This window comes from Narcine bancroftii, chromosome 6, assembly GCF_036971445.1.
Source record: "Narcine bancroftii isolate sNarBan1 chromosome 6, sNarBan1.hap1, whole genome shotgun sequence".
NCBI lineage: Eukaryota > Metazoa > Chordata > Chondrichthyes > Torpediniformes > Narcinidae > Narcine > Narcine bancroftii.
The window spans coordinates 74,342,043-74,357,026 of record NC_091474.1 but is presented as its reverse complement, the minus strand read 5'-3'; the positions used below and the strand labels follow the sequence as shown (position 1 = coordinate 74,357,026).

Below are 14,984 nucleotides of genomic sequence, written 5' to 3'. Positions count from 1 at the left end.
GTACTTCAGAAAAGATTGAACCTAGCTCCATTTTTTCAGAATTTTGTTTCATTACAGGTTCGTTAGTCTCACATCCTTCTGTCACACCTATCGTATACACACGTTGACACCATGTAAAAGTTGACTCCTTATTTTTGGCCTCAAAATCTGGTATTTTCCATCTACCATGTGTTAAAGTTGGCCCCCCTATTTTTGGCCCCAGCCACCCACCCTCCAGAGTTCCCAACGCTTCAACCACTGGCTCCCACCTAGGCCTGGGCCGCCCGCCAAATCCCCGACCGCAGACTCGCCTCGGTCGCCCACCCATCCGAACTCCTGGCCGTGGACCTTTGCCTTAGTAGCCCACCCATCGGAGGTCCCGATGCCCCAAATGTGGTCTGACCACCCAGTCCCAGACTCCCGACCACCCAACTGACCTCCCAATGCCTTTACTTACCGCAGTTAAAAAGTGCAATAGTCAATCCCCTAAATTTTACCTTAAAAATTGGACCACAGAATTCAACTATTATCGCGCATATAAACGGTGAGTCTTGTTTTAACAAAACATTCTGATTTCAGTCACGCTGAAACCTTTCAATTTTCCTGTCTCAAGAATTTGTAAAATTGAAATCAAGGCAGCATTGATGGAAAGCAAGGGATCTCTTTCTAAGAATAACAACTGAGTCAGTTACAAGAAAATGTATGAGTGAAGATGTTGCTTCAGACTGAGGCAGTGTAACAATGCATCATTATACAAGCAAAATGAATAGAAATGCCATTTTGTTCTCTCAAGTTTGATTAATCCATCTTCATATCAATTAATATTAACATGGCTGGTTCCTTGTGATCTTCATTTCATCTGAGCTGTTATTGTTTCTGGAGGCAATATGTGGTTGTTCTTGGAAATGTTTGATCGCCACATATAAAGATAACTATGGAACAGACAGACTTTCCAAGATAAAGGCACAAGTGTCAGACTGTTTCATTTAAAATTACTTTTCAATAGGAGGGACTGTCTTCCTGATGTCTTTTGCTCTTCCTTCCTAGGCCATTTATCCATCCCGCAGTGAACCACCTCTGAGTAGGAATGAAGTGATTCTAACCTCTGAGGCAATTATGAAGAGAAGCGAGTTCATGTGTTGTCAAAATGAATACCTGCAGGTAAGGAAGGTTCTTATTCCTCCATCAAAGAATATTATGTATTTGATAGAAATGAAGTGTTTCTTGGTCCTTTATCATTCCTTTGCCTCTGTTATCTTTATTATATTTCTTATCTATTTCCATGTGGTAATTTAATGTATAAATTGGAAGAGTACAATAAAGCCTCTGGTATCTGGCATGTATGGGGATTGGTAGATGCCAGATAAGTGAATTTTCCAGTTCTTTGACTTTGCACATTGTGTGGATTGGCGAACTAACCATTAGGGAGCGCCAATTTTAAACTTTTGTATTTTTTACCTATTTATTTATAACCATATAACCATTTACACAGCGGAAATAGGCCATGTCGGCCTTTCGAGTCCACACCGGTTCACTAGAACAGCTCCACTAGCTCAAACCTCCCGCTCACCACCAATAACCCTCCAATCCCCTCACCTCCATGTACACATCCAGCCTTCTCTAAAATGACAGAAGGGACCCTGCTGCAACTATCTCATTCGGAAGTTCATTCCATTCTGCCACCATTCGCTGAGCGAAAAAGCCACCTCTAATATTTATCCTAAAGTGTTGCCCCCTTACCCTTAACTCATGGCCTCTTTGTTCCAACCTCCCCTGCCCTCAGGGGAAGGAGTCTGTTTATGCCTAGTCTATCTATTCCTTTCATAATTTTAAATACCTCTATCAAGTCCCCTCTCAGTCATCTACGTTCCAGTCTCCTTAATCTCTCCCTGTAATCCAGATGCTGTAAGCCAGGCAACATCCTTGTAAACCTTCTCGGCACCCTCTCCATCTTATCTATATCCTTTCTATAATTTGGAAACTGAGCACAGTACTCCAAACCTGGCCTCACCAATGTCTTAAACAGCTGCAGCATCTCCTCCCAGCTCCTGTACTCTATACTATAATTTATGAAGGCCAGCATACCATATGCCTTCTTAACCACCCTGTCTACATGGGAATCCACCTTCAGTGAACTCTGTACCATAACCCCCCCCCCCCAGGTCCCTTTGCTCCTCTGCATGCCTCAATGCCCTCCTCTTAACTGTATATGTCCTATTCTGGTTATTTTTACCGAAATGCAAAACCTCACACTTGTCTACATTGAATTCCACCTGCCATCTTTCAGCCCACTCTTCCAAACAAACCAAATTCTTCTGAAATCCAAGAAAATCTACCTCACTATCCACCACTCCCCCTATTTTCATATCATCTGGATATTTGCTTACCCAGTAAACCACACCCTCCTCTAAATCATTAATATAAATGATAAACAACAAGGCACCCCCGCTTGTCACAGGCTTCCAACCTGACAGTCAGTTACATAGGAACATAGGAAGTAGGAACAGGAGTAGGCCAAAAATGGCCCATTGCACCTGCTCCACCATTCAATACAATCATGGCTAATCTAATTTATGACCAAACTCCACCTACCTGCCTTCTCCCCATCTCCCCTAATTCCTCTGCATTGTCCACCATGGCTCTCTGCTGTCTATTTCCCAGCCACCTCTGAACCCATGTCACAATCTCTCTACTAATCCCTAGTGACTGAACCTTCCTTATTAACCTTCCATGCGGAATCTTATCAAAAGCCTTACTAAAATCCAAATAGATCACATCAACCGCTCTACCTTCATCCACCTTTTCTGTCACTTCCTCAAAAAACTCACTAAGGTTCGTCAAACATGACTTTCCTTTTACATACCCATGCTGGGTGCCGCTAATCAATCCCTGCCTATCCAGATATGCGTGTATACTATCTCAAAGAGTACCCTTCATAACCTTACCCACCACCGGTCAAACTTACTGGCCGATAATTACTTGGCCTACACCTACTGCCTTTTTTTAACAATGGAACAACATTTGCAATCCTCCAATCCTGTGGTATCACCCCCTCCTCCAGTGATCTTTGAAAAATCACTGTCAGCGCCCCCACTATTTGTTCCCTGACCTCCCTTAAAGTCCTGGGAAAAATCCCATCAGGACCAGGAGACATCCATCTTAATTGACCCTGGAAGCTTCAAAACTCTCGCTTTACTAATCCCTATCCTTTCCATAACTAAGCCCTTTGCCTTTCTTATCTCGTATAGCACAATGTCCCTTTCCCTCGTGAATATGGACGAGAAAAAATTGTTCAGTATTTCTCCCATCTCATACGGTTCCTGACATAGTTCACCAGTCCCATCATCCAGTGGTCCTATTCTATCCTTAACCCTCCTTTTACTGTTCACATATCTGTAAAAACCCTTAGGATTCATCTTCGCCTTATTAGCTATGGACTCCTCATACCTTCTTTTTGCCTTTCTAATTTCCCTGTTAGGGTTCTTCCTGCAATATAAGTAACGACCATACAACTCCTCAATCCCTTGTTTTTTATATTTGGTACAGGCCTCCCTCTTGTCCCAAACCAACTTCTTAATTTCACCAGAAAACCATGGCTCCCTCGAACCTTTAGTCTTCCCCTTCGGCCTGACTGGAACATAAAGATCTTGTACTGTCAAAATCTCACCCCTAATTTCCTCTACATCCTTTCCAGCAAAAAGATCAGCCCACACAACTCTCTGCAAATTCCTTCTCATTTCTCCAAATCTGGCCTTCCCCCACTCGAAGACCTTCAACCTCGGACCCGACCTATCCCTTTCCATCATTAAGCTAAAGCTAATGGACCCATGATCACTGGATCTGAAGTTCTCTCCAATGCTTACCTCCGTCACCTGCTCCATTGCATTCCCAAACAACAGATCTAAAACTGCTTCCCCTCTAGTTGGCGTCTCAACATATTGCTGCAAAAAGCAATACTGAACACAATGCATAAATACTCAGCCATCCTGCCCTTTTACTGACTGAATTTCCCAATCTATGTTTGGAAAATTGAAATCCCCAGCCAACACCACCCTATTTCTCCTGCACATCTCACCTATTTCCTTGCACATTTGCTCTTCTAGTTCCCTTTCCCATTTGGAGGCTTATAATATACCCCCATAATAGTAACCTCACCCTTCTTATTTTTCAGCTCTACCCGCACTGCCTCCCTTGATGAGCCCTCCAGTCTACTTTGCCTCAGCACTGCAGTAATATCCTCCCTGACAAGTAATGCCACACCCACCCCCCCCTCCCCCCCCTTAATCCACCAACTCTGTCACATCTAAAGCAGCGAAATCCTGGAACATTCAACTGCCAGTCACGACCTTCCTTCAACCACATCTCGCTAATGGCCACAACATCATAATGCCACATGTCAATCCACACTTTTAGCTCATCCATTTTCCCTACTACGCTCCTCGCATTAAAATAAATACATCTCAGGGATCTCCTACATCCTACCTTCTGCATATCCTCCTCTCTTCCATTCTCACAATTTTCACTACATCTTTTTACTACTTCCTGCTCTTCCTCCCTCAAACTATTCAAACTTGTCTCTCCTTAGCCTACTAACCCTCATCCTGCTGACCTGCCTAGCTTGAAACCACTAGTTTAAACCCCCCCCTGACACCCCTAGCAAATGCCCCCGCCAGGAGACTGGTCCCTTTGGGATTAAGATGTAACCCATCATTACGGTTATAGGTCCCAACTTCCCCAAAAAAGGTCCCAGTGGCCCAAGAACTTGAAACCCTGTCTATTACTCCACCCCTTTAGCCACATGTTTAACCTCCACCTAATTCTATTTCTGCCTTCACTGTCATGTGGCACAGGAAGCAATCCAGAGATTACCCCCTTAGAGGTCCTCCTTTTAAGCTCCCTACCCAACTCCCTATACTCATTCTGCAGGACCACTTCCTTCTTCCTTCCAACATCATTGGTACCAACATGTACCACAACCTCAGGCTCCTCACCCTCCTCTTTTAGGATGTTCTGAACGCGCATACTCACATCCCGGACCCTGGCACCAAGAGGCAAACCACCATCCGGTTTTCCTTGTCGTGTCCACAAAAACATCTGTCTCTCCTCCTAATCATTGAATCCCTTATAACTATTGCAATTTTTTTTTTGCTGGTTGCTTGACTTTCAGATATTGGGGTTTTTATAGTATCTGATTGGCTGCAACCAGTAAGAATTTTGGATATATGTATATGTGTGTATGGCAATAAACTCAATAACATTTTGCTGTGCTGATTAATCTTTCCCTTTTCTAATGGCTCTAACTGGGACCACTTATGAGAAATTAACTGAGATAAAGGTGATGGTTGTGTCTTTTAGTGTTTAGGGTTCTTGTAAATGCCTCCTTTATCAGTTTTGCTACATTTGGAGAAAAAAAATTAACACAAAAAATGAAACTTGTAATTGTAACTTATATGGCATGTTTTGATGTTTGTGTATTTTTTTAAAAATGTGTTTTCTGGTGCAAGCAGTTGTTTTGCTGCTTTTGTTGATCTTAGAATCTTCTCAACATGAAAATTTTATATTTTTAACTATTTTTAGTATGAAGGGAAATTTTGGAGAACTGGATCCTTTTCATATTTGTAGATCCCATATTGGTAATTAAACACCAATTGCCATGCCACCCTTGTTTCAGAGGGTTCTTTTGAAACTTCCTGCTTTTATGTAAACAACCTACTGTATATGCTGGCATGTAAGGCAGAACTTGAACTTTTTAAAATGTCACTCCAAGACCGGGGTCGTCTTGTACACCAAGTATAAAATCCCAACCTTAACAGCAAAGTCTCAGTGCTCCCTCATGCCAAGTAGAAAATTCGAACCTTAACAGCAAAGTCCATCGCCCATTCCGACTGCTATCAGCTCTGTACAGAATTTAAACAGCCTGTTAAGAGAGCCGGCGATGATTTATTTTAAAATATGCTAATACAATTTAAACTGTTACTGGGTAATTAGTTTTTAAAATATGTGACATTAATTAGAAAGACAATTTTCACATAATTTGCTCCCTCATAGCTATTCTTCTCCATTTAAAGGAATAGTTATAAGGGATTCAATGATTAGGAGGAGAGACAGATGTTTTTGTGGACACGATAAGGAAAACCGGATGGTGGTTTGCCTCTTGGTGCCAGGGTCCGGGATGGTTGGTAAAGGACTATTGGGGCAGTCAGGCTTGGAGAAGTTTTATTCAGTGAGTCAAGCTCAAAACCTACATTTTAGGTGGAAATTCGGCAGTGGTCTTATACACAGGCATATACGTTACCCAGCCAGAGTTTTGTGGTATTTGCAAATTGAGACACATCCCACTGATAGTGAAAGCTGGCAGGAGCAGGGTCATAAAGCAAGCAACCAATTCATCCTCTTTGTGTATCAGTGACACAGCTGAAAGAATTTTAGTGGTAAAAGAATATAATTTGACACATCGCATTGTCTCTTATTCCTCAATCTGTTATCACTCATGTCACAAGGCCATTGCTAAGTGGTTACCAGAACTGAAAACATTTGTCAGTCATTTTTGCTCTCTTATTTTGGGGCAGATATCAACTGTGACACTTCTGTCCCTCCATGAACTTGGGAAGGGAACAATGGATCAAGAGTTAGGTGAATCTATAATGGTTTTTCTCGCCCAGTGCAACAACTCATCATGTGCCCAATTTTGTAAAGAATTGGGGTAGGAATTCCAGAGCAAACCTGGAAGTTCCAATCATTCTGCCATGGCAGTTTTCTGACCATGTGGAACATTCAGAGTACAGAGCAGTTTAACAGACAGTTTACCTGGGAATTTTCCCTTTAAGCCTGCACCAGATCAAACTTTGTCATGGGGTGGTATTCCTTTAAATGGAGAAGAATAGCTATGAGGGAGCAAATTATGTGAAAATTTTCTTTCTAATTAAATGATAAAGAAGATAACTTTTTTAAAAAATTCTTGTTTTTAAATACAGTAAAAGTCCCTGGTATCCGGCACTGATGGGATTGGTAGATGTCGGAGTAGTGCATTTTCCAGTTGCTTGAGATTGCGTGTTGCATGATTGTCGAACTAATGGCGAGGCACGCTAATTTTAAATTTCTGTATTTTTTTTAAACTACTTTATTTTCTGCTATTATTTTGCTGGTTGCTTGGGGATGCCGGTTGTTTGAATCATGGATAGCAGAGGTTTTGTCGTTTTAGTTTTTACTGATAATTTTTGAATACCATTAAAATGTGAAATAATTTTAACAACCAGCTAGATTGTCTGGATAGTTGGTTGTAGGCTTTTTTCTCCTATTTTGCAAGTGGGATTTGATCTTCTATTGATGATATATTATCATCCCAGAGAGGAATGGTGCAAATTGACAGAGAATGTGTAAAAAATATTTCCTTGTCACTTGACTTGTGGGCAGCTTGTTGCTGGAAGCATTTCTTCTCAATGTTGCACCACTTTATATATACTCTTCACAAATCTTACTATTCAGTGCTACTCATCAGATTAATGAGATGGAATTAATAAAATCCAGCAGTTTTCAGCTGTTTGATTGAAAATGGGAACTGCATGAATGCTTTGAAATAACTTAGTGTGACAGCGAATGTGAATAAGTAATTGTGCTGTATCTTTTGTACATGAAATTTGAATTATGAACTAGCAAATTGCTTGCTTAAAATTTAACTTTTTCTTAACAATGTGCTTTTGATTTTCCAAAATTAGTCTGTATTTTAATCTGATTTTACTGAATTCAATAATATGTTAACACTAGCATTCGATGAATGTCAAACTGTATTTTGAGAATGTGAAATAATTATTGAGGAATTGTTTCATCTCTTCATCAATAGACTTCTTGCACAATATTGTAACTTGAATCTGTTCTGTTTTCATTGCTTTTTAGGCGATCCGAAATTTTATCAAGGATTTTTCTGATAAGATCAAGAAAACTAGAGATAAATATGGCATTAATGATAATGGCACCACTGAGGTACTGCTTTCTGTAATATGTGTGGAAAGTGTTAATATGGAGACAAGATAGAAAATGTTTCTTTGATCTAGTAATTTGTTAAATTCAAATGTGAGGATGAATTATGTTTACAGCATTAATAAACTTCATAAACTATAATTACTTTGGATCCTAAGCGACTGCTTTCAAAGTATTTTGCTCACTAATGTCTCGTTATTTCTTTAGCCTCGAGTTCTTTATCAATTGGACCGAATAACACCAACACAAGTGAACAAATTTCTCGAAATCTGCAGGGACAAGTACATGAGGTGAGATATCTGGTATTCCATTTTAAGTGTAAGCTGTCATCAGTTTACCTCAAGATGTCATTTCAATCCATCTTTTTGCAGTCTATTTTTTGGGTATATTCAGAATTATATTTTAGTTCTCATTTAATTTCATTTGGAGAATATTCATGCTGATATCAAAGTGCATTTTATCAATGCAATCTCATTTGGCTTTTGTTTTGCTGCATGGGATTCTTTCTGACTGAATGTAACCTTTCTCTAAAGGAGCATTTATATTTGTTCAAAGCTGAGGATTTTTTTCTCCCCCAGTGTGGTCAGAATTAGCAAATGTTGATCATCTGACAAAACCTAGACAAGGATGAAAATCAAAAATTTTCTGGAAAATTCTGAAGCTTGGCTTACACAGTCACATGGAATTGATTTCTTGACATTCAATGATTTGCTTGAGAATGAATAAACTATTGTCTGATTTAGCCCACCATACCAGAGGATGCCAAATCTACAGGGTAGTGTCCTACATACAATTTGTTTGGGTGCCTGCCTACATTTTGCTCTTGGTGAAGAGCTTAAACCCAAAATGTAGGTTATGTATCTTTATCTTTGCTCTATAAAGAACACGGTCTGGCCTGCTGAGTTTCTCCACTTTATGTTTTTACATTCAATGCATGTTTCAGTTACCTGAGATGTATTTGTCAGCATATTTACTAAATTATGTTAAAATTCATCCATGGCTAATGAGATGAATCAACTTAGATTAGAGAGAGAGAGAGAACAAAATAGAAACTTGATTTTAAAGTTTATCTTTCATATTTTCAGTCCCAATGTGCTTTAAAGCAGTAAAATGTCATTCAAAAGATGACGTCTCAAACTTGGCACTCATTACCTCAGTGAAGCTCAAATCAGAATTATTGTTTTGAAGTCGTTTTGGGTGGGACTTGATTCAGAACCAAAATTCTTTCTACATGTTTTCAGTCACCGACATTTAGTTCTGATTGATTGTGTACTTGAGTCTTTGCTCAGAATCATGCCAAGGAGGTGAGCTTGGGGAAAAAAAACTATCTACTAAGTTGGTCTTTTTATTGTGTGGAGACCTTGTGTTTCATGGAAATTGTTTTTATTTCTATGATGCATTAACCGCTGAGCCTTAGGATTGAACGTTAAACGTAAAGTTATGGGCTGTGATGGTCAGTCTACATCCTGATGTTCTCACGAATAAATTCTCTCAAGACAAACTCCAGAGACAGCAAAAGCCTCCATAATTTACAAACATTGTCCACAAATCTTTAATGTTACCCTCATCCCAACCTTTATTTCCATCTGCGTTGATTTCTATTACATACAAATGGCAGCAAGTTATTTATCTTCAGGGAACTGAAGAGTTGGTGAAAGTGGATTGAACTGCAGAGTTCATAGTAGATCGCTGTGGAAAAACTTCTTGTGAAAAGCACAGTGACATCCAAAAAAGATTAAGAGGAGGTTTGAGAAGTGTTAAAAATCATGAATGATGTGAGTCCCAGTGCATTGAGAGAAAGAAAATCAGCAAAAGAACAAGCAGGAGCCTAGCTTTTTATTTAAAAAAAATTGATGGCAAAATGGATAGGTTGGTGGAATTAGATTTGGTTGTCTTTTCAAAAGTTGATTGAGTCAATATTTCAAAGGGATAAATTGATGAACTACAGTAAAAGAGTGCACATGAATGACTAGATGATTCTTGCGATGAGCTTGTCAACTTTATCCACTTCAGATCCAACTTCTATCCCAACTTCAAACTCACCTGGTCCATCTCAGAGAACACTGTCCCCTTCCTGCATCTCTCTGTCTCTATCTTGGGAGACAATCTTTCCACTGACATATACTATAAACCTTCCAACTACACTTACTCTCACCCTGCCCCCTGCAAGCATTCCATCCCCTTCCCTCAATTTCATTGTCTCCACCTCATCTGTTCCAGTCCAGAGCTTTTAAAATGTCTGTCTTCTTCCACAAACATGGCTTCCCCTTCACCATTATCGACTCAGCCCTCATCCGCATCTCTTCCATTTCCCGCTCATCTGCCTTGGCCCCTTCTGCCCCCCCAAACGTAACCAATAGAATCCCCCTCATCCTCACCTACCACCCCACCAGCCTCTGCATCCAACACATCATCCGCCAGAATTTCCAGCACTTAATACAGGACCCCACCACCAGGCACATCTTTCCCGCTGTTCCTCTCTCGGCCTTCTGCAGGGACCCCTCCCACTGTGATCCCACCCATCGCATCCACCCATCCCACCCCACCCATTGCATTTCTGGCACCTCCTGTGCCTGCAGGAGGTGCAGCACCTGCGCCTGCACCTCCTACCTCACCACAGTCCGGGGCCCCAAACAGGACTTTCATGTGAGCCAGCTCTTCACCTGTACGTCCAAAGGACTTATTTACTGCATCCAGTGCACCCTTTGTAGCATTCTCTACATTGGAGAGAGCGATCACAGACTGGGAGATTGCCGGTTCTTTTTCGGGGGGGTGGCGGGGGTGTGGTCGTGTCGCGACGTGCAAACTGAGTTGCGACCCGGCTTACAAAATGGCCGGCGAATGCAGCTCATCAAGTAAGTGTTCTTACTGCACACTTCACGTAGCGCGCATGCTGCACTCTGCCTTTGCTACATAAAGGACACTGTTTAACCTACTGAGTTTCTACGCCATTTTGTGTTTTTACTTCAACAACAGTCTCCACAGAATTTTGTGCTTTACTTTCGCCATAGTAAATAGAATGAGACTGAATATGAATATGAATCAATATGAATATGAATCAACGTGAATATGAATATGAATCAACATGAATATGAATCACCGTGAATATGAATATGAATCAACGTGCCGACAGTCATATCCTCACATAACAGACTGTCCTTTGATAACTGGAGCACCTGTGTTTAGTTTTGATTTAATCCTCTATTTTTTTTTTAGCTGTTGGTATAAATACAAACCGCGGTAAGATGAGCACAGCAAAAGTACGTGAAAAATACCTAGAAGTCTCCACGGAGTGGATGTGAGGTCAATGTTTCCCTGGGGTAAAGACTCAGAACCAGGAGTCACTGTCAAAACAATGGGTGGGAGCTGAGTAGAAATCTAGGCACTGAGTGGTGAATGCCTGTTCTGACATAGAGATCTGGGAAGGCTCAGTTAATGATTGCATTATGAACCCTGGAAATGTAGGAGCAGGACAGGAAAATGATGTTGCCGTAAGAGGTCTATCGGGATCCCTAAATGCCGAGTCAGCTTGTGGTGTGAGTGGCCAACTTCTGTATTCTTCACTACAATTAAAAGTACGTGGTGCTTATATGACTTTGCCAAGCATATATTCTCTGGTGAAGTTTCATAGTTGGAGGAAATGTGATTTGTTCTTTCCTGATCTTTTGTATTCCTCCCCTTTAGAGCTCAGATGGAACCTGGTTCTGCTGTTGGTGCCTTGTGTGCACAGAGTATAGGAGAACCAGGCACACAGATGACATTGAAGACCTTCCACTTTGCTGGTGTAGCTTCCATGAACATTACTCTGGGCGTACCCAGAATAAAGGAAATCATCAATGCATCAAAATCCATCAGGTAACTTCAATACAGTTACGTTTTGCCATCTGTGGCTTTTTTAAAAATTTGATTGTTATAATTTAGAAATCAATTTATTGTCTTGAACATGCCACAAAATTTCTTTTGTTTTGTGGAAGCATCACAGTACAAACATTTATATAAACCATCTTACAACAATAAATTTGAAAAGTACAAGCAGAAGTCAAAGTAAAGGAATGTCTGTGGTTGATTATTCATTCAGGAATCTGATGGCAGAGGGGAAGAAGCTGTCTTTATGCTACTGAGTCCTCATCTTCAGGCTCCTGTACCTCCTTCCTGGAGGTAGCACAGTGAAGAGGGCATTGCCTAGATGGTGGGGTGGGGGGGGGGGGGGATTCCTTGAGGATAGAGGCTGCTTTCTTGAGACACCACCTCTTAGAAGCAAGTTGACTACATTATTTTTTAAATGACAAATCATATTCACTGGCACCCCATGAGATTGCCCTGTAGTGCACCAATTTGCCATGGCTGGTCATCGTTTTTTCATGATCTTTTTCTTCCGCATTGATATTCTGTCACAATCCCCAAAATCAAGGTACAAAAGGGTGTTGGGAAGACCTGAGAAACTGGGCAAGAAGGAACTGAAACATCTTGTTCATGGATTGATGCATAAAACATACTTTTCATATCAGCCAACAATCTATAAGCAGCACGTCACTGCCTGCTCTTTATTTACTTCTTCCAGCATAACCTAAAGATGCTATAACTTTCAAAGTCATGTCAGTTCTACTGATGATTAATTTCTTAGATTTGGTGCCGTATTTGAATTGCCTGAATAACATTTTTGTATGTTATCATTTTGGTAGAAAGAATGAGAACCATTATAAACTAAATGACACATTTCAAGGGAGACTGGAAACAATGGGCTTGAGTGTATATTAACCTTTGAAAGGTTGCAGGGCATATTGGGAGAGGAACTAGTGAATCAGATGTAAACTTATAAGAAACATTGGTTAACTTGAGGTCTCCATTTCTGATCACCTTACTTAAGGGAGATTGTGGTGTTTTTACATAGGGTTTACAAAATATTTCCTGGAATTGTCCCTGGAAGGATCTTTACCTTTGTAAGACTGGGGATATTTTCCTCGGAGCAAAGAACATTGACAGGACGGGGTTACTTGTTAAAATGGAGTAAATGCAGGCAATCTGCTGCCATTAGTGGATGGTTCAAGTCTAAAAAGCACAGATTTTTGTTATTGGTAAAAAGAGTATAAGGAAGAACTTCCTGCAGAATGCAGTTGTGATCTGAAACTCTGTCTGGAGGAGTGATAGAAATGGTTCGTGAGGGATTTCAAAGAAAAGTTGGATTGGAGAAAATAACTTGCAGGGCAATGAAAAAGAAGCTGTGGGGGAACTAATGGTGTGGGGTACACAGTTCTTTATCTGGAACCGTTGGGGGACAGTGTGTTTCGAATGTTGGATTTTTCCGGATTTTGGAAAGGCAGATTTAATCCCACCCGAATTGTGCTGCCGTATCCACCCACACCCTTTTCCAGTCACGCTGCCATCTCTCCCCTCCCCGCCGGCCCGACTTGCGCTGCCAGTCTCTCCCCTTTGCTGCCGCCTACCCGCCCGACTCGTGCTGTCAATCTTGCCGGCCCGACTTGCGCTGCCAGTCATTCCCCCCCCACCCCTCGCTGGCCCGACTCCAGCTGCCGGTCTCCCGACCACCCAATTCAAGCTGCCGGTCTCTCCACCCCCCGCCCGCCCGACTCATGCTGCCATCTCTCTCCCCACTTGCCGGATTTTGGAGCTTTCCGGATTTTAGATGTCCGGATAAAGGATTGTGTACCTGTACTAGGAGCTGGCCCGAACTGTGCTGAATGATTCACCTCTTGTGGCATAACAACTCTGTGGCAATCACTTGCAATTTGTTTTCCAATTTTCTCTCTCTCTTTTCAGATGGCAGTGAGGGCAGCAATTGACCAGGTTTTTTTTTCCACTTTGCTTGCAGCACCCCGATTATTACAGCACACCTTGATCAAGATGACGATGCTGACTTTGCTCGGCTTGTGAAAGGAAGAATTGAAAAGACTTTGCTTGGCGAAGTAAGTTATCTGTATCAATGTTAAGATTAAATCTCAGACATGCAGCAGGCATGATATTTTTAAATGCATGAAGCATTTTAGATATTCCTTCCCAAAACTAGAACATCACTTAATTTTGCTCATCATGACATCAAAGATTGAGGGACAACCTGATACAAGTTTCTAAAATGATGAGAAGCATTGATGAAATGGATATACAGGGACTTTCTCCATGTGTGGCAATGTCAAATACTGGAAGTCACAGCTTTAATGTGGAGGAAAAAAGTGATTTACAATACCATTTTTTACACAGTGGTAGGTGCCTGGAACATGCAATTAGAATGGGATTTGGTGGGGACACTGTGGGTGTACGAAAGGGAGCAGAGGTTGCAACTAGCAGAATAGATGAAAGTGTGTCAGTGGATGTAATGTATAGTAAAACCCCTGGTATTCAGCACTTGTGGGGATTGGTAGATGCCGGGTAAGTGAATTTTCCGGTTGGTTAATTGCGTGATGGGTGAAGTAATAGCGAAGCGAGCTGCCAATTTTAAATTTGTGTATTTTTTACCTATTTATTTTCTGCGTTTTAATTTCTTTAGCCGGTTGCTTGAGGCGGCTGGTTGTTTGAATTCTGGATTACAGGGGTTTTAGTGTATTTTGAAATTTGGGCAGATTCCAATCAGAGTTTAGTAAAATTACTATCTGGATTGCTGATAATATAGCCGTGTGGGCTATACATTGACGAGAGAACCGGTTGATGTAGTGGTTAGCACAACGCTGTTATAGCGCCAGCGATCAGGACAGGTGTTCGAATTCCGCACTGTCTGAAAGGAGTTTGTACGTTCTCCCTTGTCTGTGTAGGTTTTCCCCGGGTGCTCTGGTTTCCTCCCACTGTTCTAAACGTATCAGGGGTTGAAAATTTAATTGGGTGTAAATTGGGCAGCACGGACTCGTGGACCAAAGTGGCCTGTTACTGTGCTAGGTGTCTAAAATTAAATTAAAATTAAAAGAGATGGAATTAAGGATTATTTGTGGTTTGGTTGGCTGCAACCTATGGGGTCCTTCAGGAGCTGCTGTTGGGCTGTAGGTCAGTGATTTCAATGAGAGGACCACATATAATCTATC

General features: G+C 41.3%; 1 protein-coding gene across 3 annotated transcripts in view; it reads left to right on the top strand.

The window, feature by feature from the left end:
• Positions 1 to 14,984, top strand: part of polr3a (polymerase (RNA) III (DNA directed) polypeptide A) — a 71,649-nt gene that overhangs the window by 39,853 nt on the left and 16,812 nt on the right. For all 3 annotated transcript variants that reach the window (XR_011340173.1, XM_069885383.1, XM_069885384.1), the window contains exons 21-25: positions 1,027 to 1,140; positions 7,873 to 7,959; positions 8,164 to 8,246; positions 11,641 to 11,811; positions 13,787 to 13,880. Coding sequence is in view for 2 of the 3 variants with exons in the window: in XM_069885383.1 (XP_069741484.1) it covers positions 1,027 to 1,140; positions 7,873 to 7,959; positions 8,164 to 8,246; positions 11,641 to 11,811; positions 13,787 to 13,880 (549 nt within the window). In the remaining variant the exon portion in view is untranslated. The remainder of the gene's footprint in view (positions 1 to 1,026; positions 1,141 to 7,872; positions 7,960 to 8,163; positions 8,247 to 11,640; positions 11,812 to 13,786; positions 13,881 to 14,984) is intronic.